Genomic DNA, 26576 nt, shown 5'->3' on the forward strand with positions numbered 1-26576 from the left:
CCCCACAGTCCTTGAGTATTCTGTTATATTTTCTTCAGTTCATTCTCTCTCTTTTTGGTCTTTGAGAATTGTACTGATATATCCTCTAGTTCAGAGTCTTTCCTCTCCAGTTTACTAATACAAAAGGCATTCTTCTTTTCTGTTATGGTGTTTTGTTTTTAAATTTCTGGCATGGGGGGGGGTTCTTTTTTTTAGGATTTCCATCTGTCTGCCTACATTTCTCCTCTGTTTTGCATGTTATTTTATTCATTAGCACCCTAAGTATATTAGTCATAGGTGTTTAAAAATTCCTAGTCTGCTAATGCCAGCAATCCTGCTATGTTTGGTTTTGATGTTTGCTGTCTTTTCAAATTGTGTTTTTTGCCTTTTTATATGCCTTGTAATTTTTTCTTGGTAGTCAGACATGATGTAATGGGTAAAAGGAAGTGCTGTAAATAGGCCTTTTGTAATGTGGTTGTCAGATATGGTGAGGAAAGGAAGCATTCTATACTCCTATGATTACATTTCAGGCTATGCTTCTAGACTGTGAACTTCACAAGCATTTCTCAGGTTCTTCTCCCTTTAGGTGGGACAGGATGGCTAGAGTGGGATGGAGTTGGGTATTTCTCCTCCTCAGGTTAGTTAGGCCCTGATTAACCAGTTTCCTCTGAAGGCAGGGCTTGTTAACAGGAAAAGAATGCTCTTGTGTATTTCACATGGTTCCTTTTCTCCTCACCCTGTTGGAAGCTCCAGGAGATTTTTCTGATATTTACTGTGAGAATCTAATTGAGTTCCTGAAAGTAAATCTCACAATATTATGGGGACTCCCTTTGACTGGGTCCCTCTGTAGTTTTTAACTTTTGGAATTCTACACTGAGCCTCTGACAACTTGTTACAATTCAGGTTTTCCTACCCCATCACTGGTTCTGAGAAGGCTTCTGCTCATGGGTCTCTGCTCTAGGAACCTGTGATGAACTGTACTTGCCTATCTGTCTCTCCAACTTTGGAGCTAGCAGTCTCTTATGGATCCAAGAAGAACTGTTAATTTTTCAATCTTTTTACTTTTACGCATTGCTAGGATGGGGTGGTGACTTCTAAGTTACTTACATGAGGAATGAGAATTTGAACTCTAAAGTCCAAATTATACATTTTAAATGGGAGAATTTTATGATATGTGAATTATACCTCAATAAAGATGTTAAAAAATTTTGGGGAAAGAAAAGCTGGAAAAGTTTCCCGTACATTCTATAGTTTCTAACTTTAACATAAATGTTGAAATTTGAGAAGCAATCCATTCCTGCTGCCTTCTATCCAATACCAACTCTTTATTTATGTGTTTGTTTGTTTTTTAACTGCTTATTTATTTTTGAGGGAGAGAGAGACAGAAAACAAACAGGGGAGGGGCAGAGAGAGAGGGAGACACAGAATCCAAAGCAGGGCTCAAACTCGTAAACCAAGAAATCATGACCTGAGCTGAAATTAGATGCTCAACTGACAGCTACCCAGGCACCCCTCAATTCTTTTATTTTAATATTTTATTTTTAAGTAATTTCTGTACCCAATGTGGGGCTCAACCTTATAGCCCCAAGACCAAGAGTCACAACTAGTCACTGAGCCAGCTAGGTGCCCCTACCTAAAACCAACTCTTAAGTCTTCATTGAAAGTGTTCTTAATGAAGTGCTGTATTAGTCAGTCTACCTTAATTAGGTGAAAGCAAGGAAATGTCACTGTTACTCCTAATCTTATACCAAGACACTTGATCCTTTAGATTCCTTTTTTTTGTACAGGGATCAATCATGCCCAGGAGTTTCTGGAAAACTAAGCACAAATCAAGAAAATACTATCTCTAAAGGCATCTACGGAACCTTCAGGTCAGTTGGGGGTGGGAGTCCCAGAACTGAGGCATTTTCTTAGAAGTACTTAAGCCTTACTTATGGTCATCTTAGTGCAATCTTCAAACTTAAAGATGTTATTTTCTGAGAATTATACTAGTAAAAACCAACACAAAATAGAGATAGCTGATGGAAGAAACACATCATATTAGGAAATAGCTATAAATGTCTTCCACTTTTTTTAAACAACTATTTGTTTGTTTGTTTGTTTATTTAAAGTGTGTACAAGCTGGGAAGGGGCAGCAACAGAGGGTGAGAGAGAATCCCAAGCAGGCCCCACGCTGTCAGCTCAGAGCCAGAATCAAGAGCCACCCAGGTGCCCCTATATGAATGTCTCCTAATAAGAATCTCGAGAAATCCCTATTCATTATTAATTCATACATTCAACAAACATTTATTGAGGACTCATTATATGCTAGCCACTGTGCCAGATAATGAGTTATAATAAACTCTATGGAATTGAAATGTAGAGGGACTATCAAAGGTTCACAGAAAGTTTACATTTCACTGGACCTGGGATATAATTAAATGTACTAATACATTATAATATACCAAATTTTTATGACATGAATATATTACTTGAGGGTAAATGGATTTAAAAAAATGAAACCTGGATAGTAAGAATTTGGTAGTGTTTATTTATACTATTCCAGAGTAAGACACTAAGGGATACAAATATTCCAGCATTAGAGAGATGGGTGATGTAATTAAACAGTGATTAGCTATTTAAAAATGGATTTTCTTTCCTTTTAATCCTAAATTCCAAGCCCCTATGTTTTGCTTTTACCTAATTTTCTGTTTATTAACCAACTTTTATTTCAAATACAGTTTCTAAGGACCGTGAACAACTTGGAAAAGGCATTTTAGCTAGCTATGGTTGATTTATCTTACATATCAAAATGTGGATATATAATTTGATCACAGATTGATGATGGGAGAGAGTTTTGAGATCTGGACAGTTCTAGGAAATATGACATATGTGCAAGCCTCATCCCTCTAATGATGGAGGCTGAGAAGCATCCCTCAGGGCAGGCTGTTGGTACATGAAGCCTACAGGTAAACACAGTCTGGTGACTAAGGAAGAGGGGGTTGAGGAAGAAGTCTAAGCAATGCCATACAAGCTAGGGTGCTTAAGAAAAGTGTCAGGAGAAAATTGCACAGCTTATAAGTTAGTCAAAAAAGAGATGAGGCCAACAAATTCTCTAGGGAACCAAACTAAGCCAGCAGCTGAATTTGAACTCATTCTAAGATTACTTTCATTGCTGGTATGGTTTAATGGGGCTGAAAAAGGATACTCTGGACACTTCCTCTAAAGGAGAAAGCTGAAATGTCCTGGGTTTGCACTGGAAGAGGACTTGGGGCCCTCTAATAGGCTTCTCAAGGGGGCTTATGCCCGTTCTAATGATATAGGTAGCTAAGGGACTGGTGGAAATCTAGAACTTTGTCCAAACTATAATCAGCATTATTCAGTTGTTGAGGTTGGTAGCTAAAATTCTGGATTTAGAGGACTTGACAGAGTGAGGGGAAACAAAAGGACTGAACGCAAAAGAAGGTCCAGCTGGACTGAGAAGGCCATGTGGTTAAAATCCACTGTTTCTTCTTTCTTGTACTATCTGGTGGTGGTCTTCCTGTTTTTAGCATGTCAGGAAAAGCTAATATGCACAGAGAAAAGCCAAATGATATCTCACCTCGTATGTCATGCCTTGGTACCAAACAACAAAAGGCATATTCTTTATATTAATCCTCAGAGAACAGGAAGGTATTTAGAAGGTCCTCTTGGACTTCACAGAGCTCTCCAGATATCAGTTAGCTATTGAGATGTTGGCATGAAGTCTAGGCAAAGAGTAGGTGCAAAAATTATAGTTATTATAAAATAAGGGATTCTGGAATAGAGAAGTATCCAAAGATGTTTAGAGACAAGTCTACAGGACCTAGATAGGAAGGGCACTTCTTTTTTTTTTTAAATTTTTAAAAATATTTTAAATTTATTTCTGAGAGAGAGAGACAGCAGGGGAGGGTCAGAGAGAGAGGGAGACACAGAATCTGAAGCAGGCTCCAGGCTCTGAGCTAGCTGTCAGCACAGAGCACGATGCAGGGCTTGAACCCACAAACTGCAAGATCATGACCTGAGACAAAGTTGGACGCTTAACTGACTAAGCCACCCAGGCGCCCCAGGAAGGGTACTTCAATAAACCAGCTGAAATATTCTAAAGTACTTGGTTCATATGCTCTAACCATTAGCTCTCCTGAGTCGTGGGTAGGTAAATGAAGATATAGAAAGCTTTGGTCAGTACCCTCCAAACCAGTATAAGGCTAGACATTATTTCTAGAAAGTTGAGTGGATCACGAAGACAGAAGATCTCTTTGACAATGGTTACCTAAGGCTGGCACAGATCGGGGGCAGGGGGACCAATAAATAAGATGATGTATACCATACTCATGAGCCCATTCTTTTTTTTTTTTTCCCTAGGAGAGAGAGAGAGACAGTGTGAGCAGGGGAGGGTCAGAGAGAGAGGGAGTCACAGACTGAAACAGGCTCCAGGCTCTGAGCTGGCAGTCAGCACAGAGCCCGACATGGGGCTCAAACACACGAACCGTGAGATCATGACCTAAGCGAAAGTCGGACGCTTAACCGACTAAGCCACCCAGGCGCCCCCTCATGAGCCCATTCTTATCACAAGGATGGTGTTATGGCTATGGAATGGGTACAGACTATAGAATGGGTAGAGATCTATATTTAGACCACTGTGATGAGGTGATGAAGATGACGTTAATGATGCTAGTAATAGTGTACCAGGACACTTAGGAATGAGAAGTAGGTATGGGAGTTGTCCAGGTGTGACTCTAACCCAGGAGAATAGGAAATAGCATACTATAGGTTTCACATATTCAGTCAGCAAACACTGAGCACCTATTACATGTTAGGCACTGTTCTAGACTCAAGGGGATCCAGGATTGAAAAAAAAAAAATTGTCCTCATGGAGCTTACATTCTAGTGAGGAAAAGAGATAATAAACAAATTAATCAAGTAGTGATAAGTGCTTTGAAGAAAAATAAAGCAGAGCAAAGAAGCAGAGTGACAGGGGCACTTGGGTGACTCGGTTAAGCATCTGACTCTTGGTTTCAGTAGGTCACGATCTCACGGTTTGTGAGTTTGAGCCCTGTGTCGGGCTCTGTGCTGGCAGAGTGAAGCGTGCTTGGGATTCTCTCTCTGTCACTCTGTCTCCTTCTCTGCCCATCTCCTGCTTGTACACCTGCTCTCTCTCAAAATAAATAAGTAAACTTAAAAAAAGAAAGAAGCAGAGTGACAAAGGTGCTATCTTAAATAGGGTAGACTGGAAAAACCTTGCTGAGATGACATTCTAGGAAGAGATTTGAACAAACAAGAAAGAAAACCATGCTACCATTTGGAGCAACAGCTTTCAGATAGGGGGAATAGCAAATGCAAAGGTTCTTGAGGCAGGAATAAAGTAGGAGTATCATACCAGAGGATCACTAAGATTTCCTTTGGGGGAAATCTTGACACAGAATTGTAAATGGGCTACAATGATGTGGCGGATTGATGTGAAATACATACAGAAATTGGGTATAAACCTCTCTCTGAGTTGAAACATCTATCTGGTGCTCTCACTTCTACACAACTCCTGGATGTCATCTAGTCATTATCTGTTTTCTTCTGCCAGAATGGAAAGTCCTTAAGGAGAGACCGTGGGCATAGGCATAAAACCATTGTCTGCACCGGAGACTCACCTTTGGCTCTGGCTGGGATAGGAAGACTCCTGGAGACAGAGCAGCCTCCATCAGCCACTAATGCTAATGTTTCTGATGTAAGGCACTAGTTTAAGACAGTTGCAATCTAGCAGGTTCAGCATCACCTGGATATTTGTCAGAAATGCACATTCTTGGGTCCAACCTGGAACCTACTGAATTTGTAAGGCTATTTTCTTACTCAATGATCTTCTCAGTTCAGTTGACATTTGAAGAGCCCTGATAGTTTCAGCTTCATGAGAAGCTTAAGTTCTCTGCAGTTGGTCCTAGAAGGTTGGGACCAGGAGATCAATGTTGAATCCAACTAGCTGAGATTAAGATGATCTTTACAGAGGCAGAACTCCTAATGATTTTCCTTTAGCAAAGGTACAGGTTCTTGGGTCACTTATAACATGGCATCTGTATATGGAGAATCTTGTGTCTGACACAGAAAACAAGCATAACCCTGCTTGGAAGAAACTTTGGCTGTGATGACATCATTTTTTTTTTTAATTTTTAATGTTTATTTATTTTTGAAAGACAAAGAGATAGAGCATGAGCAGGGGAGGGGCAGAGAGAGAAGGAGACACAGAGTTTGAAGCAGGCTCCAGGCTCCGAGCTGTCAGCACAGAGCCCGACACAGGGCTCGAACCCACAAACCGTGAGATCATGACCTAAGCTGAAGTCGGCTGCTTAACCGACTGAGCCACCCAGGTGCCCCATGATGACATCTTTACATATCAGTTGCATTCACAGTGTTGGAGAAACTTTACGCCCTGGTCTGCATAAACCAGGGCATGAGCAGTTTTGACAGTCCCACTGTTAAAAGAACAGAAAGATGGTGGGAACTTGGACAATGCTGGTAACAGAGAGCCTAAATGAAGTGATAAATCTGGTAGTAAGGTCTCACCCTGCCATGGAGAAGTGGTAACACAGGGGCAGATGGGTGTAACACAACTATCTTGGCATGCTCCCTCATTTGCACCTCAATATAGAGTCATCTCAGGAGTCACAGGTTACCAAGGCCGGCTGTCCATCAGTGAACAGGTGAGGTGTATGCAGAGGAGAGGCTCTAGGTCTAGCGGGCAGCTGGATCTGCTGGACCAGAGTCTGGCCCACAAAGCTACCTGCTTCCCATGAGCCTTTCTGCTGGAGGTGATTGTCTCACACTCTCGGCTCTCTGGGAATTCTAACCACCATTCTTTGCAAAGGTTAGAGCTTGGGTGACTCACTCCCTTGCTGTGCCCCACTGCAGGAACAAATGGCTTCCCTATGTTGGGAACCGACCCGCTAAAGGTCAGAAACACACACACACACACACACACACACACACACACACACATGGCCTGCCTCATCATAGTACAGGCAGAGCTGTCTATTCTAATGGGCAGGGTTTCGGAGAAAATAGTAACTGCAACTGCTTCCCTGCCACGTGTGAGATAGAAACAAAATGTATTCCATTTTTCTTCAGGGTTAGAGCTCAGCATGTCCACATACAGCCTCCCTTGGAGCAAGGAGCTGACCATCCTGGAAGGAGTCCCTATGCATCTTCAGGCTAGCAGCAGCAGAGGAACACGAGGCCAGGGTTTTGAGGTGTTTTGGCATCAGCAGCTGTGGGCTGACCTCTGCCAACCACGCTATTTGATGGCATGATTTCCTCACTCATGCCCTACGTGAGACATGGAGGAAGACAGTGGCAGTTCCCATGCCACCAGAGCAGGTAACCACTCCTTGCCCCCTCCGATTCATCTTCAACCCAGGGGCTAGATCCTGTCACTCTTCAGTGATTTCCCATAGCTCAGGAGTGGTAAGACCTAGAAGGCATAGCATGATTTGGCTCTTATACCATCCTTATAGTTTACTCTCCAGCTACTCTTCCCTCACCCAAGTTCTACTGGTCTTCTCTACTCCTCCAATGAGCCAAACTCCTTCTCAACTTAGATCCTACTATCTTCTTTCCCAAAAAGCTCTTCTTGCCTCCCTTCCTGGCTAAGTCACACTCATCTTTCAGGACTTCCTTAGAGTTTTTCCAACTTCTCAGGCCAGATTAGGCACCCTAGTTTTACACTCGAATTATGTGATATTATTGTTTTCCATAGTATTAGCACCATTTGAATAATCTCACTGTGTGATTATGTGATTACTGTCTCACTCCCACAAGACTAGAAACTTCATTCGGGTAGGCAATGTACTTGTTCTGTTTGCTACTTTATTCCCAGTGCCAACTACAGTGCCTGACATAGTATGTGCTCTACCAATTTTCTTGGAAGGAATACATAGGAGGAGGAAGGTAGGCGAGGAGGAAGAAAAGGAGGAAGGGAAGAAGGAAGGAAAGAAAGGGAAGCAGGCAGGGGGAGAGGCAGATAAGCAGGGGTCCCAATACTGATTCTCCATCTCTAGCGGGAAAGCTGGAAGGGTTCGCTGTAGCTCCTACCTGAGGTCTCAGTGCTTCAAGGCAGAAGTTAACATCAGAATTTTTTTTTCCGTGGGATAATGCTGAGTTCAAACCAGAGAAGTGGGTCCAAATGAGTCATCAGAGAGAAGGGGGTCTGAGGTGAGTATCAGGTATAGAGCAAAATGAGAATGAGAAAAGCAGAGAAGATAAGGGAATAAGAAACAATCTATACAAATTCAAGGAACTGTAGGACAAGGCCACCAGCTGGGCTTATTTTTTGTACGTAGCAGTATTTACTTTTTTAAATGTTATTTTATTTATTTCTAGGAGAGAGAGAGAGAGACAGCGCGAGCAGGGGAGGGTCAGAGAGAGAGGGAGTCACAGACTGAAACAGGCTCCAGGCTCTGAGCTGGCAGTCAGCACAGAGCCCGACGCGGGGCTCGAACCCACTAACCGCGAGATCATGACCTAAGCGAAAGTCGGACGCTTAACCGACTAAGCCACCCAGGCGCCCCCGTAGCAGCTATTTATGGAGGGGCAAAGCAAGTCTGATTAAAGGGACCCAGACCACACACAGTTGTCATATATAGGCATACATTGTTCCAATATCTTAATAAGTTGATATTCTTGTGTATGAACCATTTTCTTGTGAGTATGGTTAACTATAGGTTCACTAATGAGACTGAATTAAGCTACAGTTTATGCATTTCAAAGCTTAGGACTGGCTCTTGGACCATGGTGCCCTGCCTATGTGATGCCCTGCTAGAGTTCAGTGGACTCTGCCTAAGCACTCAGCTGGTCCCTCCCTGCCCTGCATGTCTGTGGCATCCTCTTTCGAAATTCAACATTTCGAACCAAAGGTATCAAGCACTTCACTTACTCACTAAAAAGTATCAAGCTCTTCACTTACTCCCTTCTTGATCAGAGGCTTCTGGGGGAAAGGGAAAATGCTAGTTTGTGTTCGCAGCTATTGAGCCTAGTATAATGACTTTGAAAAGTAACTGCTCAAAAAATTATTGAATAGATGCTGCTATATATTTCACAGGTGCCAAGAATTATTACTCCAATGAATTCAACCTCTTGAGGAAAATCACTTTAGACTTGAATTTCTTCCTGAAATACAAGGAGTTGGACTAAATAATCTGTAAGACTGTAAACTATTAGAAAAATGATAAGGTTATGTCTTATATATAATATTTTTACAATGTCACTATCATTTCTAGTCTATATTTGGGCACATAGGGGGGACTCAATAAATGTTTGCAGTGAACTGACTCCAATATAGATGTATTTCATTTGAGAGGAAATTTAGAGATGTGTTTCTGATGTTTCATATACATTGTTTATGAGTTAAACACTGCTTAAAATATACAACAGAAATTTGTTATTAAATGGATTCCTAAGGTGAATATTTTTTTACAATATTTGGAATTGCTTTGCAATATAATAAGTCCTTCATATAATCCATTGAGTTCCATATTTTACATATCCAGGATGCTGATAATAGGATAAACTAGATTAGTGCCTTACAGTTATGAGGGAGCCAACTGAATTACAACTGACTAAATCAAGGTGTTCTTCATAGAGAGAACTGTCCTTCTTTCTAGTTTCCCAGATGATCCCCTATTCTTTTTCTCTCTCAATGTCCCCTACACACACACACACACACACACACACACACACACACACACATTTTCTCCATTGTCTTAATTCATATTTCAAATTTGGTAGTTGTATCCTAATTTCTAATGCATAAACTTCATTTTCTAATACTCCTTTCCACCTCTCCCCACCCCCTTGTTTAACCACATGCCTCACCAGTTTTCAAAATAGGTATGCCTTCCACAGTGCCTGGACCATCCGTAGCATATAGGTACTTCATGTTGTCTATCTCAGGTGATGACTTTTGTATGAGCATGCTGGAAGTCGAAGCTTCTCCCCCTGAAAAGCAGTATCTCTAGGTTATTCTCAAGGTGGGATTCAGGGAAGGAAGTGCTACTTACTATCCTTAATTTTCTCTGTAACTCTCAGCTGTCCAGGGCCTTTTTCCCCTAATCCAGTGAAAAATTAGAGAAGTGATGACTTTTCTCAATATTATTGTACCTTAAAAAGGTTCTACTCCTTTGATATAAGTGAGAGAAAAGCAGAACATATAACTAGATACTTTGAGACTGAGGTAGAATAGAAAGCCATTTTTCTTTGAGATTCTATCTTATAGGTTTTCGAATATCAATTACAATTGTAACCAGGACTCCCACAGATGAGCCTAGAAAGGTTAAAATAATTTACAAAGGACAGAGAAATCAACTACCAGGTCATGTGCTATAAATTTTGTTCTTCCTCAACTCCCAAGTCCTTATTATCTGCCTGGGCCTATTCCCACATCAGACCAAAAGCTCACCTTGTGCAAGGAAGAGACATGACTCAGTGACAAATATTTTACTACAGTGGGAATGGAATAAAGTCAGTTGACCCCTAAAACCTACATTTAGACTAGTAAGTTTAGGCTAGTAAGACTGTATTGAAACTCCTGCAAGAGAACCCATCTGTCACTAGAGTATGATCAGGAGACAATGGTACCTGTGCTCTGAGGAGTCCTGACTAACCCACGAGACTGAATCACACACATGAAAAATTTCAGATGAAATTCCTCTTTATGCATGGTTGTCTCCTAGAAACAGAGGCAGAGTTTAATCCATATGAAGAGATCTGTGGAACGATTAAGATGGACAAAACTGACGTGGATCAGGTATGCCCAATACTAGAGGCTTAGAACATGACAATATGTAGATATCAGCATATGAAGTGATACAAATAATCTACTTTTATGTATTTGACAGGGCAAGATCTCCTGAATTCAGTAAGGCTCTCCTTTTTTTCCATAGTAGGTAAAAGGTTGGGGCCTACAGAGACTCCCATTCTTTTAAGTCTGAGCTCAGACTTCTGAGGTCTAGAGGGTCTACTCAGAATCATTTCTCCAAGACTTCTAGACAGGCCTCTAGTCCAGAGTCCAAGTTGAAGGACTGTAAAAAGTCTGCATGAACAAACGTAGTTTTTCCCATTATTTTCTTTTAAAAGTAGGGCACAGATTACATGTTAGTCAATTCAGTCACAGGAGCAACTCTGGGGCCATTTAGTTCTTCAGAGGGCGGACTCCTTGATCCTTTTCTATTTTTACTCAGAAAAGTAGATCTCTGGTGGACCCACGTTTTCAGAATCTAACCTAAAGTAATCCCAAGCTGCTTTTTTTTTTCTTTTCCCGAATGGCCAATCAAGCATGATGTAGTGCCAAGGATACAGGCCTGCAAGTTAAGAAACTTGTTTCCAAGTCCCAGATCTCCCATGCACTTTATAACTTTGGGAAACGACTTCACTTCTCTTTAACTGTTAGACTAAAACATTTCCCACAACCACTACAAGCACTAACGTTCCGTGATTCTCAATAAAACACGGTACAGAGCTCGAGTTAGCTCTAAGATCGACATCCAGCAAAGCGGACACAAGTTCCCGCCGATTGACGGCCACAGCAAAAAGCTGCCATGGAAACCAGAGCGAAAGCAAAAATCGCCTAGCGGAACCAGAAGACGGCGTGCAAGGGGATCGAGGGAACAGAAAAAAGCGAAGGACGACAGGCACACTAACAGTAATCCGAGAACGAGAACAGGAACGAGAAAAATCCCAAACTGAAAGGGGAACAGGGAAATTTTGACTTTCAGCCTTAGATGTTAACTGGGCTTCTCAGGCCTGGCCACACTGCGCAGGCGTCCCCCGGGTCCTCAACTCTGCTCTTTGACCTCCCGCCCCACCCACCCCCTCCTCCACAGCCACCGGGCGGCTCTTCCGGTATTGTGGAGGCTGTTCCGGTTCGCGGCGGTTCCCGGGTTTTGCGTTCCGCGCCCGGCCGGAAACCCCTTCGCATAGCAGCCGGTTCCGGTTCGGTGAGTGGCGGCGGGAAGCTGGGGGAGGGGTGAGGATGGAGGGAGCCTGGGCCGGGAGGCAGTGCCGGTCCGGGCCCAGCGGCCTCGGCTGGGCTGGGCGGAAGCAGGGAGGGCTGTGGGGACGGCGCTTTTTCCTCTGCCCCGCCCCCTGGGACCACCTCCCCTCCCCCCAGCTATCCACCAGCCGGGATGTGGCCGGCGGCCGTTAGTTAGGCTTCCCGAGGCCGTTCCTTCAGGCCTCCTTCTCCTGGGCCGGCGAGAGGCCGTCTCCCTTGCCGTTACCCCAGGCCCCGTCTCGGCGCCCAGCCCGCCTGGTGGCAAAAACGGCCGGTTGGGATTTCAGGGCTTTCCCGCCCGAGCAGGGTCTTCTCTCAAGGGAAAGCTGTTTTCACCGGGAAGCTCAGCTTTCTGTTACACCTGCTTAACCTTCCGCCTTCTTGAGACCTGAGTGATATTTCTCGACTACTTCTGCGTCTCACGAAAACATTTCTCCAACTCTTTTACTCTGGTATCTCCCTGAGATGGGATATCGCTAGTGTGCCACCAACAGAAAGAAACGTCTGGACCCTCCTGCCCAGGTTATGAAAACCCCCTTAACTGCCACGGTTTTCTTACCTGGCTCATCGCCTCCTGGTAATTCCCTTGAACCGTCTCTTTCTTCGTGTGCCCTATCGTGGTCTCCCTGGGTATATGCCCGGTTCTCTTCAGTTTGGTGATTTGTGTTTATCGGTGCCTTTGCAGTATTTTCACTATCTCGTTGGCAGTAACTTACTCCTTTATCACTTTCAAGTCAGCCTTGTTGAGGTCATTTCACTTCACGTATGGTACACTTATGGGGGGGGCGTTGATTCTTATACAATTTATATAAAGCCTTATATAGGCTGCCACTTACTTTACTTCGCGTCTTTGTTCTAACTGGATATTCTGAATGGAGTAGATCACACCATCTCCGCAGTCTTTGTGGAGCTAGTTTGTGTTTGTGTTTCCTGTTGAAAGATCACACAGAATTTGAAATTACAGTTACAGTAAAACCCTAAGCATCTCTTAAGCAGGATCGCTTAATCTTCTTCCAACTTTTAGAGATCCCTTTAGTCACAGTTTGAAAGCCGCCTTTCATTTTTATCTTGAGAAGTCCTTCATTTTTCCCCTGATTCCGGTTTATCCCGACTGCAAACATGGTCTTCATGTCACCCATCCGATGAGTTAAATCTAGAGGGAACAAATGGATTAAAAAACAGGTTCTGCCACTTCAGGCCAAGGTGATGTAACTCTGGACTACTGCTTTGAAAATCTTTACCTGACTCCCATGCCTCCTACCAATTGCACCAGCTTTATTTTCTTGCTATAAGTATCTGTTTATGGATCTGGTTTCCCCCATTAGACAGTATTTCAGAAGCAGGGATCATTTCTTATCATCTTTGTATTCCTAGTACCTTTTATGTAGTTGGTGCACAGTAAATGTGTATGAAAGGAGTTGAATACTTGGTGTTTTAAGGTGTTACAGTGTTGAAGTGTTAGAGTCTAATTGGGAGAGATTACATGTAAAAATATGAGAAATAAAAACAAATACAAGGTGTATACTACGAACTGGATTGTATACATATCCAGAGTTCAGAATAAACTGATTCACATGATCATTTACATATTTCCACTCCCTTCTAATATCATAAATTATTCTAACCACATTTGGTCCTGGATAAAGCTAATTGCCTCTCCTCAGTATATACTTTCTAGTCACTTCCTTGTAGCCCTAAACATTCTCTTATAGTCACCTGTTTGTGTGTAAGCTTATACATGTTTTGCCATACTTGTTACATTCTGTTACTGTTGAGACTTTGCCGTCTTTTTTTTCTTTCAGATTTCCTATTATTTTGTGTCCAGCTATTAACTTGACTTCACCTGAATAGCTGTAACAGCTTATATTCTTTTAGTAAATTAAATGAGCGATGTGAACTAAGAGATATTGTTAAAATACTTTTTTAAATTTTATTTTTGAGAGAGAGCGCACATGAGCAGAGAAGGGGGGAAAGGGAGAGAGAGAGAGAGAGAGAGAGAGAGAGAGAATCTCAAGCAGGCTCTGCACTTTCATTGTAGAGCCTCATAAATCATGAGACCATGACCTGAGCCGAGATCAGGAGTCTGACACTTAACTGACTGAGCCACCCAGGTGCCCCAGAATACTTTTCTTAAAAGGAAAAAAAATCTTAGACTTATAAGAATTTGGTGGCATTAACATTTCCAGATCCAGCATTTCTGTGTTGAATCTTGGAGTAAAATATCCCTACTTCTAATGTAAATGCAGGTTACAAAAAGAAAATAACCTAAGCCACTGAAGAAGTTGGATGTATTTGTATTAAAAGGTAAATGTGGGGCTTTAATTATTAATGGGGAACCCAGGGAATTCTGTTTTATTTAAGAAGGAAAAAGGGGAAAAAATACCTGGGAAATTTCCAAATAGAAGCCCTTTGTTAAGTTGAGCATTTGGAAACATACTTGAATCCTTAATATAAGCCTTAAATTCTTTGGGAACACTCCTCAGCAATCCTGGGTAATCAGATGATTGCTCTGCTTAGTCTGTAGCTATGCCAAGAAAAGCTCAAGCAGGCTTCCTTTGTGCATGCACTTTGTTATTGTGACCATAAGGAATACCTGTTATCATCATCCAGTCCTTAGTAGATTGAAGCCCTGATTTTGCTAAAGTTAATGATAAACTAAAGTTGACGATGTGCTCAATCTTTTTAAAGTATGGTGGGGCACCTGAGTGGCTCTTGATTTGAGGTCAGGTCATCTCAGGGGCCTGGATTGAGCCCTGCCTTGGGCTCTGCGCTGGGTGCAGAGGCTGCTCAGGATTCTCTCTTTCTTCCTGCCCCTCCCCTGCTTGTGCGTGCATGCATATGGACTCTCTCTCAAAAATTTTTTAAAATATGAGGGCGCCTGGGTGGCTCAGTTGGTTAAGTGTCCGACTTCAGCTCAGGTCATGATCTCATGGTTTGTGGGTTCAAGCCCGCGTCAGGCTCTCTGCTGACAGCTAGCTCAGAACCTGGAGCCTGCTTCGGATTCTGTGTCTCCTCTCTCTGACCCTCCCCTGCTTATGCTGCCTCTCTCTCTCTCTGTCTCTCAGAAATAAATAAAACATTACAAAAATTAAAAAAATTTAAGTATGGTAATGGGATTATGATTGTAACAAGTGTGACTGCTACCATCCCTAGTCTCCTTTTCTATCTGCCCTGAAGCATGTATGCCAAGGATATGTTTCTTAACTTAGTTCCACACAGTTAGGCTTTAAACTTCTTTTTTCTGGAAAAATTAGATAGATCAGAGGAGAAAATTTCATGTAGGTAAAGGGGCTTTGGTTTATAGCAGTTTGATTAGTGATGGGAGAGAAAGTACTTTAGTACAACTGGGAAGTATTCCTTGATTACTCTGAGAGTATCAGTAGCTTTATGTTTGGCCACTGAATTAAACTTGTAGAAAAGAAGTCTGATAGGACCACCACAAGATCTGTCACTTTTTTTTTTTTTAAATTTTCTTTTCTTTTCTTTTCTTTTTTTTTTTTTTACAAATAGTTTATTGTCAAGTTGGTTTCCATGTAACACCCAGTGCTCATCCCCACAAGTGCCCTCCTCCATGCCCATCATCCCCTTCCCCCCGCAACACCCATCAGTCCTTAGTTTGTTCTCAGTATTCAAGAGTCTTTCATGGTTTGCCTCTCTCCCTCTCCCCCACAGTTTCCCCCCTTCTTCTCCCCCTTGGTCCTCACTTTTTAATTAAATGGTGTAGCATGAGGTACCAAAGCAATGGTTTGTGAGGAATTTCCAGGTTGTAATTTCAGTGCAGGCACTAACTTTATGACCATATATGGATTAGTCTCCAAAGTTGGTGCCACTCCCAACTTGCTTCTTGCCAATTTGCTTCTTGCTGTAATGTTCTGTGATTCTGTAGGTAGTCCGTAATTGCTGTCTGATACAGCTCAGGTTCTGGAAATGTTTCGAATTGTCTCAGGCTAGTTTTAGTGTTTTAGTGTCTATAGTGTCTTCCTATCAAGTCATCTCTTACCATTTTATATTTTTCTCTCCTTAAGAACACAGGTGTCACTTTGAGTGGCTTCCTCTTGTATAATTGTATGAAAGAGGTGTGCCAGTATGTCACATTTCTGTTTTCTGTCTTCCTTTATAGGACTTTGTATCTTTGCTAAAGTCAGTGATGTGAAAAGACCTGACATGGGTAAGTCTAACTATGAAGTAGTAATTCAGTCTCTTAGGTACTCTGATTAGTTAAGTTGGAACGAAAGAATGTTGTTTTGTTTTTGTTTTTTTTAGCATTTTCAGTATTTGCATCTTTGTGTTCAATAATAATCTTAAGGGAGATCTCAAACTGATTTTGTAATGGCCTAACACCAGACAATTTTCTTTTGGTTGAGACATTGTTTATAGCATCATTTGGAAGCATTTTCTCATTCATTGTATTGAAAAAGCCAAATACACACTAGAAAACATTTGCTATGTGCCAGGCTCTGTTCTGAGTGCTTAAAATATATTAATTCATTTAGTTTTTTAACAACTGCCTTACCAGGGTGTTATCAACAAGAAAACTAAGACACAGAGGTTAAGAAGCAACTATAACTGGCAGAGCCAGAATTTAAACTCAGGCAGCTTGGTTTCAGAGCCCTTGTTCTTTCGTATTATGTTATACCACCTTCTATGTGATAAATAATTTGATTAAGGTAAATTTTTAAATTTCACTTAGCTGGTAACATTGAGAATTAATTGTGATCGCAACATTTTGCACTATTCATAGTTCTTGTCTAGACGGGATCGATACAAGGTCAGGCCAGCAGCCAATTAGGAATAGGTTGAACAATTTATACAGTTAGATCTTCTACATCTTATAACATCCCATGAGCTCCTTTTAGAGTCACATTAGTCTTCTCTCTTGTTTCTGTTTTTTCCTTTTACTTAGTCTACCTTCTCTCTTACCTGGTCATTTGTTTCCCTTTTTTCTAATTGCTGATGTCAGTGTAAGTCACTGAATTCTGTCACTCTCATTTGTTTCTATTCTAAGTTTTATACTAACAGAGGTCTCAAAGGTGGTTATAAAGTAAGGTTCTACCACAATATTATAATCTGTCCAGAACCATGTGTATACATTATACTCTTTCCAGAAAAGACAGTTCAGGTGGATTAATTTTTAAAGCACCTTTTAAGTTAGACAAAGGAAATAAACAGTTGTTAACAGTGTTTGTTTTAGAATGGTGAAATTTTTTTCCCTGTTTTTTTTTTTTAATAGTTACTGTTTTTCTAGCTAAAACATTCAAAATTTCTTTAGGGAAAATTTCATTTTTTAAAAAAAGTTTGAATTAAGTGTTTTTTAAAAAATATTTGTAACAGGTTTTGAACTGTTTGGCAGATGATCTCACTCAATTCCAAAAGAGCTAATTTCTGCACACGGGCCTCTTTTTGACAATGACATTTTGAGATTGCTGGCCAATGGTTAGTTATGAAAGAGGTTTTATTTGACTATAGAGCTGTTTTTTGGGAATCATTTTTATCAGGTAAAAGATTTGTTGATAGGAAAGTAGCTATTAAAGAATTATATGACTTGAACTAATCTTGGATTCTTTTCCCAGATGATATTGCTGATAGGATGAGGATGGATGCTGGAGAAGTAACTTTAGTGAACCACAACTCCATATTCAAAACCCATCTCCTGGGACAAACAGGTTTTCCAGAGGACCAGCTTTCACTTTCTGACCATCAGGTTAGGAATAATTTTCTTCCCTTAATTAATGAATTACACTAGTGTCTTAAAATTGCTGGGAATTAAATGGGGGGGGGGCGGTTTGTAAATATACAGAAGCTCTGAGATTTCCCTGTGCTATAAAGAATGTAGTTTATCAAAAGACCAACAGCAGCAGCATCCCTTGGAGCTTGTTGGAAATGCAGAATCTCAGGCTTCACCCCAGACCTCCTCAGTCAGAATCTATAGTTTTATAACTATCCAGCTAGTAAATAGAAATACCATGTGATCCAGTAATTCCTCTACTGGGTGTTTACCCAAAGAAAATGAAAACACTAAATCAAAAAGATATATGCACCGCTGTTTATTGCAGCATTATTTATGCAGTAGCCAAAATATGGAAGCAGCCTAAATGCCCGTTGATAGGTGAATGGCATATATATACACAATGGAATATTATATAGCCATAAAAAGGGTGAAATCTTGCCATTTGTGACAGGATGGATAGACCTAGAGAATATTACGCTAAGTGAAAAAAACTGAGAAAGACAAATATGTGATTTCACTCATGTGGAATCTAAAACACAAAACAAATGAATTAATAAATAAATAACAGAGTTAGATCTATAAATACAGAGAACAAACTGATGGTTGTAGGGAGGGGAGTGGAGCAGAATGAGTGAAGGTGAGTGGGATATAGAGTCTTCCAGTTATGGAATGAGTAAGTCACAGAAATAAAAGGCACAGCATAGGGAATATAGTGTGAGATATCATAGCTACATTTGTGGTAAGTATAGCATAACATATAGAAAAGTTGGATAATTGTGGTGTACATTTGGAACTAAAATGAAAAAATTTTTTAAAAAAGAAAAAAGATCTCCAGCTGGTTTATTTGCACCTTAAAGCATTCTAATAAAGGAGTCCTTCTCAGTAAGAAAGCCATTACTAATATGGATGAGACAATTCTTTGCTGTGTGAATCTCTACCAAGCATAGCAGAGTGTTTAGCATTCTCGACCCTTGGGCACTAAATACTGTAGTATCTGCCCCTAATAATCATTTTTTAATAATTTAACTGAATATATATACACACATTTCCAGATTAGTACTGGGGTGCAGCCCCACCCCTGATTAAGAACTTCTGTATGAAGTTATTAAAAGATTTAAAACCAGGTTCATTTTGTCACCATCTTTGATAAATGATAACAGCTGGTTTTCCGAATAGGATATACTACATGAATATTTACCTTCTAATGAGCATTCTTTGCATTAAGTTGTACAACAGATACTTGGCCCATTTTTCCCCTTGAAGCCTCAATCATTTCATCAGATTGTGCATTTTTCTTTCTTATTAGTATATAGTTTCCTTATATAGAAATTATACTGAATATTGAAATATGTCATAATCTTGTTTAATGATACATTTTATCCCATTTTATTGTGAAAAATATGATTTAAGAAAAATTTTTTGCTTTGTTTAGATTTTACCTTCCAGGGAAGGAAATTTGGACCGATCTTATACATGTTCTACAAGAAGTGCAGCTTATAATCCAAATTATTATTCAGGTATGACGCATTGCTTGGAGTCAAGGCATTTATACCATTCTGATTTCTTCCTAGCAAATTGTTTGTGTTTACCATCTCTAAAGTGAAAACATTGTCAAAAGCAAAATTGTATTTTCTCCAGTAAAACATCACTGTGTGTGTGAGTGGGAAAGGAGTGTTGGTATAATACTTTACTGACCTAGTCTCAACCACATATTTTTAATGGAAAAGTGTTTTTAGAATCCATTTTCTTACTTGTTCATTATGTCATTGTGAAAAGCAGTACAGCTTTGGTTTTGGCTTTTTTTTTTTAAATGTGTATATACGATGTAAAGGATATTTGTTTTGGATGGATTTAAAACACAGAGCTAGCCTATTTCTATTTTGCGTGAAATCATGAATCCTAAAAAATTATTTCTACCCAAGCTTATTCCCTCCATCAGGGCAGGAAGTGTTAACTACATGTTTCTGTCTAGCACCTGCCACAGCCATGCTTGCATATTCAAGGGCTTGCCTATTCAGCTTGTGATCCATGACAGAAGTCAGCATTTTCTAGGCTATTCCTAGTCCTTGGCCTGTCTGACTTTCCATCTGCCCCCTTCCTAAGGTTAGGACTTCCAGTTATCTTCTGGCTCTGTCTTGGGGAAACCAAGGTTTTTGTTGGATAGCTTCCTGGCAGTACAACCCAGGAAGATTATGGTGGTCTTCCCATGTCTTTTCATTCCTAATTCTTCAAACACCTCACCTTACCGCAAATATGGGAATATTAGTAATACCATTGAAGCTACCCTAATGGGATTTTTATAAGGATAAATTGAGATTATAAATATGAAATGCAAATAATAATTATTGTTATTTGGCTTCCTCAGGATTCTTTGTCAGCAAGATGAGATCTCCTCCCCTAAAAAGACGTTAGTATGATGATCTTTTAGATTTATATTATATTTAAATGTCATTTAGGTGGGTGGTACTTTACCCTGGGCTCTGAATTTCCTCTCTTGGTATGGGAAATGGTCTCCACATAGTATGTGCATAATTTGTATGGAAAAATCAGTTAACTGGCTCAGAAAGTAACTCTGCCATCATTATTATTGGAAAGGCCTTTCTGATGAGCAGAGAGCCTGAAATCTGGTTGAACAGCTCATTAGTAATCCTAGGGGAAGGACAGTTGAGTGGATAAAATGAGATCATTAATATTTCAGTTTGAACTCAGGCTGTGTTTGCTTGTAATTTCATATGTTGATTTACCATTGGGTAGAATATTTGCTTGTAGTTTAAAAGAATTGCTTAATAATAAACAATCACATAAAGAAAATTATACTCAAAATCTGCTGACCATAACAACCCACCTCTGGCCTTTTCTAATTTTTATCTGTGTGTACATGCATGGTATATACGTCGTGTGATTCAATACATATAATCTTTTTTTAGCACATATATTTTTATTTTTACTTTTCCAGTTGTTTACATGTTATTCTTTGTATCTACCTTTTTGATTTCTAATAATCCATGGAACTAATACGCACATTCACAGTGCTTTTATGTGCAATTCCAAAATCCAAAAAGCTCTTAAAACCAAAAATTATTTTATTAATTCATTTGGCATCAAAACTGACCTGACCTGAATTAATTCCTTGGCAAAACATATATGAATTGACATGAGCTATCTATATTTGTCTTTTATTTATCTGTAAATATGAGTGTTTATTTCACTACAAATATATCACCACACATTTCACTGAAGATCTGTCAATATGTTTGATTACAGGGTGCAGCTTCAGATTATACCTTGTAATGTTATAAAGTATATGCCAGGCTATCTTTCTAAAATTCCAAAAATTTTAAATTCAGAAATGTAGTAGGACCCAACGGGCTGTGAGTTAGGATAATGGGCCCATGCCTTCATTTGCTTCATTATTTTCCCTGTAGTTTAGGTCCCCTCACACTCACTATTCTTAGCTGTTGTAAATAATATGACTTAAAAACATCTGTATTGTATAGCTTGCTTTCTTCTTCTTTTTCTAAATTTTTTAACCTTTAATTTTGAGAGACAGAGACAGAGCACAAGCAGGGGAGGGGCAGAGAGAGACACACACACAATCTGAAGCCAGCTCCAGGCTCTGAGCTGTCAGCACAGAGCCCAATGTAGGGCTCAACCCCATGAACCGTGAGATCATGACCTGAGCTGAAGTTGGAAGCTTAACCGACTAAGTCACCCAAGCACCCCTGTATAGCCTTTTTCCATTTAAATTTCATTAGACCCTTAATATTCATGAAGGATGTATCTGAGATCATCTCAAATCCTCATGTTCTTGACTTTGGTGATATTTGACCAGATTCTTGCCTTTCTACTCAGTCACATGATTCTTGAGAGTTAGATTTTTCCTGTTTGTCCTCATACTGTAAATTGATCCTCATATCAAAATCTTACACTGAGGTTTTGTCTCTCACTCGAAGGCCATTTTTTTTTTTTAAGAGAAAGCAAAAAAAACTTCGTAATAGTTACTGTATACATGATGAATAACGAATAACAACCATATTGTTGTTGGGGATGCTGAACTATTAGATTCATTCTCTAAATTACAGCCTGAAGCAGAGGATTCAGATTTGTGCCTACCAAATTTCATCTAATCCCTGTCCAAACAAAGGTATGGCATGTCCTAGACTTCCAGAGTTGCTCTCTGACAATCAGAATTTTAAATCAGTGGAGGCTAAGGGTTGATATACTTTTTTCTTATAACAAAATCTTCAAATCTACTTTTTACCATGTACTTTTCTTAATGTCGTTCCTTTGCCACACTCATTCCAATTGATTTTAAATCCTGCAGAATTTTGTCTCTACTATCTCTTGTATGTGTTCTGTTCCGATAATCCTCACATTGATTTCTTTAGTCAGTCACCTTGAGCTTCACTGCTTGATTGGACTAGATGTGGGTATCCCATTTACCTGCTTTAGTCTTCTCATTCTGACTCTCTTGGTGTTTGTCTCCTCTCTTGCTATTCTCTTTTCCGTCAAGGTGAAAACAAACATGGGAAAGCCCTAAAACTTTAGAATCTAGAACTTTACTGCTTTACTGGCTCTGCCTCTCTATATCAAGCTTTTAAAAAATCAGCTCCTTGATCCACTCATGATTAACCTATTTAAAAACATTGATTAAAAAAAGCTTTTTTAGAAAGCAGAGAAAATGCAAATCTTTCACTTCAATACTTAATGCTAGTCAGACTTCAAGATCTCTTGATTTTATTAAGAACACAATTTAAAAGAAAATTAAAACATTTTAAACCCTAAACAAAGAAAAGTAGATAAGGATGAAAAATTATTTTGCTTATGCTTAGAGTCGTTATCAACGTCTTAGCTTGGAAAATATGTTAAATTAGGTTGTCAAACTGGCATTTAGTAGATGATTTAAAGCATCTTGCTATTTATAATAACTAAATAAATAAACCTGAAAGTTAACAAGAGCAACTGATCATGATTACTTTCATGTTAGTGATTGCCTGACTTACATTTTTTAAAATATAAAAGTTTATTTCATTTTATCCATTAAAGGATTGCCTTGTCCTTGTAGAAAATTCATAAGGTAGAAAAATACCCATCATTCTGTTATTGGAACACAACCCAAATTAAATTTCTGGTGTATTTTGTTACAGTTTTGTGTGTATATGTGCACATAAAAAATAATCTTAATTGTAGTGTTTGCAATCTGATCTCTTAACAGTGACAGAATACCAGGTTAAACCATCACTAAAAAAAGTGTCTTCCAGCCCCATGTTGGTTCCTCTCTATCTCTGCTTGATTACATCAGCAGTACTGGACTGTTCATTGCTTTCATTGAGTAGGGATAGAACCACCTTGTTCTGGTTAAACGGACTGCCCAATCCTGTGCTTTTCCCTTGCATTTGAAAGCCGAAGCTTTTGTCAAATGCCACTGAGGAGGCTACTCTGGCTTCTCCTTAGTCTCAAATTTCACACTTGTCAGGGTAATTTTGCATTTTTTGCTAGACTTAATCCTTAAGTAGACATCTCTAGTTAGATAATTCCCTAATCATATTTCAGCAAAAAGGTGTGAGAGACAGATTTCTACTGTTATTACTTTGCATTTAAAGATAAAAATGTTCTGGTCCTTTAATGATACTCATTTTTATTAGTCTTCTGTTTCTTTCCTTAAAGTAATAGTAAGAGATGTTATAAGTACAGATACTGATTACAAAGGTAAAAGGTTATAATTCATTTTGAAAGTAAATTTCATTATTAGATTAGGTTCATCCACTGGTGAATCAACTGGTGCTAACACCACCCCTGACCACAGCTTTTTTTCCTATCTTATTTATCCTAAATCCTCATAATCCTGGCCCTAAAAAAAACCCCACAATACAAAACTTATTTTTGTCAGCTGCCCTATTTTTTGGATATGATCTCAAGAGCTACATTAAATATTTGAAATAACATAATATTATGCAGAATTCTGTGGTAATCCACTTTGAAAAAAAATCTTCAAAACGATGTCAGCATTAGGCAAAAATTCAGGAAGTAGAGAATTATCATTCTCATTTTTCCCCTGGTGTTCTTCAGAGTTTCATAACCTAATATCTGAAGTTATTTTGAAGGTGCTGTTTTAAATTGTCTGATCCTGCTGATAGGGAGTGGTGGGTTTAGAAATTGTTCTAGTCCTAGTTGAAATTTCAAGAAACTTTTCTTACCCCAGCTTGTAAGCCACAAGTCAGAAGATTCTAATATAATCCTTCTTAGGATTGCAAAAACAAGCATTGGAGGGAGTATTGATATGTCTGATGATTATGACATTAAGTGACTGAAGATTATCATACCAGAACCAGATGCATATGATGGGTCATTCCTGCCATAAGCCAGCCAGAATAAGCAGCAATGAGGTTATCTCTGCTCTTAGAGAGAGCCCCTGAGTTGTGAACATGGTAATTAAAAACAAAGTGACACCAGCTGCTTATTAAGCAATAACTGTTGTTCATTTGAATTACAATTCTCCTTGGCCCTCCACCTGCTTTCTTACTGGTCTGGCCTACCTTCTTTCAGGCCCAGGCCTGGGAGTGCTTGCAAGATATAGTTGGGGTAAAATGTTGACTTTTGGTGGACACCACGGAGTCACATTGATGCAGATAAGGCACATGGCTGTGGCAGGATTCAGCTCCTTCATCAATTTTCAGGTTAGTATGGCTGAATCAATTATAGTTTGTAGAAGTTCCCTTACTGCAGACTTTACTGGCAGTTGAGACTGGGATCTTTCTTCCATGAGAGACATGGTACTATGCCACATTACTTTGGAATACAATGTTGGACATGGTTGCAGTCATATTGAAAACTACTACTGTAGGTATTTGTCTAATTATTCAAACTTTTATTCTTTTAGACAACCCTTCCTCAGACAGTTTTCTTGGCTCAGGAGATCTAAGAACCTTTGGCCAGAGTGCAAATGGCCAGTGGAGAAATTCCACTCCAGCATCAGGTTCAACTTTACAAAAATCAAGAAACAGCCGAAGTCTTTACCTCGAAACCCGAAAGACCTCAAGGTAGGTATTCTGGCTGCTTAGTTTAGAAGTCTTTCCTCTGGTATAAGAGAAAATGGCCATAAGATAGATGTTAACATTGGCATTTTAAAAGAGTAACACCATTTCTGGACTTTAAGCCACGAAAATATGGACAAATCCATTTTAAATTTTCAACTTTTAATTTACTTGGTGCTGAATTTTGGTGACAACCAAAACTGCTTATTTGAGGAGAGTTTTGAGAGAAATCTTGGTGCATATGAATCTTAATGTGGAAATCGTTCAATATCTACAACTTCAGTAGCGAAGAAATCAGCGTGTTTTTATAGGTTTTCACATGAGCAGAGACTTGGCTTAAACCAGAGAAGTTCTGCATCTCATGGCCTTAGAGCTTTATCCTTTTCAGCCCAATTTCACAAGCACTACCTATTTCCTCACTAAGCTTATACACAGTATTAAAGACAGATGAAGTTTGGCTTACAAAGTTTTCCCTCAAGAACTTTATTAGTAAAATACTTCTTTTTTAAAATAGTATTTATGACTTATTAAATTTTACTCTGGTGATGGATTTTAGGAATGTGGGATCATTTAATTTCCTGTTTAGTCAAAACTAAGCTTTCTGGTGTTGATAGAAACAAATGAGATGGCTTTTACTTTATGATTATCAGCACATGGACTCTGGAAACATGTCAGTACTCTCAAGGCTAGTCTTCCCTACTCATTTTTTTTTTTTAGTTACACAAGAATTCATTAATACATTCACACTGTAAAAATTAAAACATTGTCAGTAAAACTGAAGATTCCTTGACCACAATCTTATTCCTTACAATCTTATTCCCCTCCCCTTGGTATATTTCCTTTCAAACCTTTCCCTATGTTTGTTAATCTTTTGCTCTTATATAGCATGAGATATATGCATGTGTGCTATGAAATGTATAATGTTATTTTGTCTTCATTAAAGATTTTCCGTATGTATCATTTGGCAAGTTGCTTTTTTTACTCAGTAAGGCTATACTGTTATTTTAAAAAAATAACATTATTATAGAAACGAGTACATTTGCTTTGTAAAAAATCAGAAAATGCAGATAGGTAAAAATGAAAAATAAAAACATCATGTTTCCACCAGTTAGAGATCACCTCTGTAGTATCTTAGCACATTTCCTTCCAGATGTTTTCCTCTGCATTTATACACATTTTTTCAAACATGAATTCATACTGTGCATCTCTTAATCTGCTTTTTAAGTCAATTACATCTTTTCCATTTAGTAAATTTTGTCTTATACACTAAATTGTACTTAAGTTTTACTAATTGACTCAAAATATCCTTTATGGCTAGTTTGTCCAAACCAGTATATAATCTAGGATTGTATCCCGTGGTTATTGCCTTTAAGTCTCTTACAATCTAGAACAGCCTCTTTTTTCTTATGACGTGACTTTTATACATAATGTTCCACTCTTTGGATTCAACAGGTTTCTTCCTTATTATTTTGTCATCTATCCTCTGTATTTTTTTGTAAATTAGATTTTTGTCTTCAATAAAAGCTGGTGATGTGTTATATCACATAGAAAAACTTTAAATCTGGTTCTCCTGTCATTAGTGATACTCGATTGACTTCTGGATTAGGAAGATAACAATCTGGTCCTTTTGTACAGTTAGGTTTTTCCTCCCTTGTGATTAGAATATAATTGATGTAAATGATGTTACTTTGGTGTTTATATCAATGACTAGTTTTACATCAGCCTAATAGTTATTCATGTCAATTGATAACCATTACCTGATAATTTTTAAAAATTGAGGTATAATTGACATATTCCATTAATTTCA

At 39.2% G+C, this 26576-nt stretch overlaps 2 protein-coding genes across 3 annotated transcripts in view; one reads left to right on the top strand and one right to left on the bottom strand.

Moving 5' to 3' along the window:
* The window catches only part of PFKM (phosphofructokinase, muscle), a 43217-nt gene extending 31513 nt beyond the window's left edge, over positions 1-11704 (bottom strand). Inside the window, exons 1-3 of the mRNA XM_039243116.1 lie at positions 11656-11704; positions 10594-10684; positions 9832-9954 (exon numbers count right to left, since the gene is read on the bottom strand). Coding sequence (XP_039099047.1) covers positions 9832-9954; positions 10594-10675 — 205 coding nt within the window. The 5' untranslated portion in view covers positions 10676-10684; positions 11656-11704. The remainder of the gene's footprint in view (positions 1-9831; positions 9955-10593; positions 10685-11655) is intronic.
* A 302-nt stretch (positions 11705-12006) lies between these two features.
* The window catches only part of SENP1 (SUMO specific peptidase 1), a 50882-nt gene continuing 36312 nt past the window's right edge, over positions 12007-26576 (top strand). The window contains exons 1-6 of one of the 2 annotated variants that reach the window (XM_039243118.1): positions 12007-12584; positions 16128-16175; positions 17578-17708; positions 19168-19252; positions 20101-20142; positions 24616-24775. In XM_039243118.1, the coding sequence (XP_039099049.1) occupies positions 12533-12584; positions 16128-16175; positions 17578-17708; positions 19168-19252; positions 20101-20142; positions 24616-24775 (518 nt within the window). In that variant the 5' untranslated portion in view covers positions 12007-12532. The remainder of the gene's footprint in view (positions 12585-16127; positions 16176-17577; positions 17709-19167; positions 19253-20100; positions 20143-24615; positions 24776-26576) is intronic. The other variant, XM_039243119.1, reaches the window with a different exon arrangement.

The sequence above is a fragment of the Hyaena hyaena genome, unplaced genomic scaffold (genome assembly GCF_003009895.1).
Source record: "Hyaena hyaena isolate Hyena2069 unplaced genomic scaffold, ASM300989v1 scaffold_221, whole genome shotgun sequence".
Taxonomy (NCBI): Eukaryota; Metazoa; Chordata; class Mammalia; order Carnivora; family Hyaenidae; genus Hyaena; species Hyaena hyaena.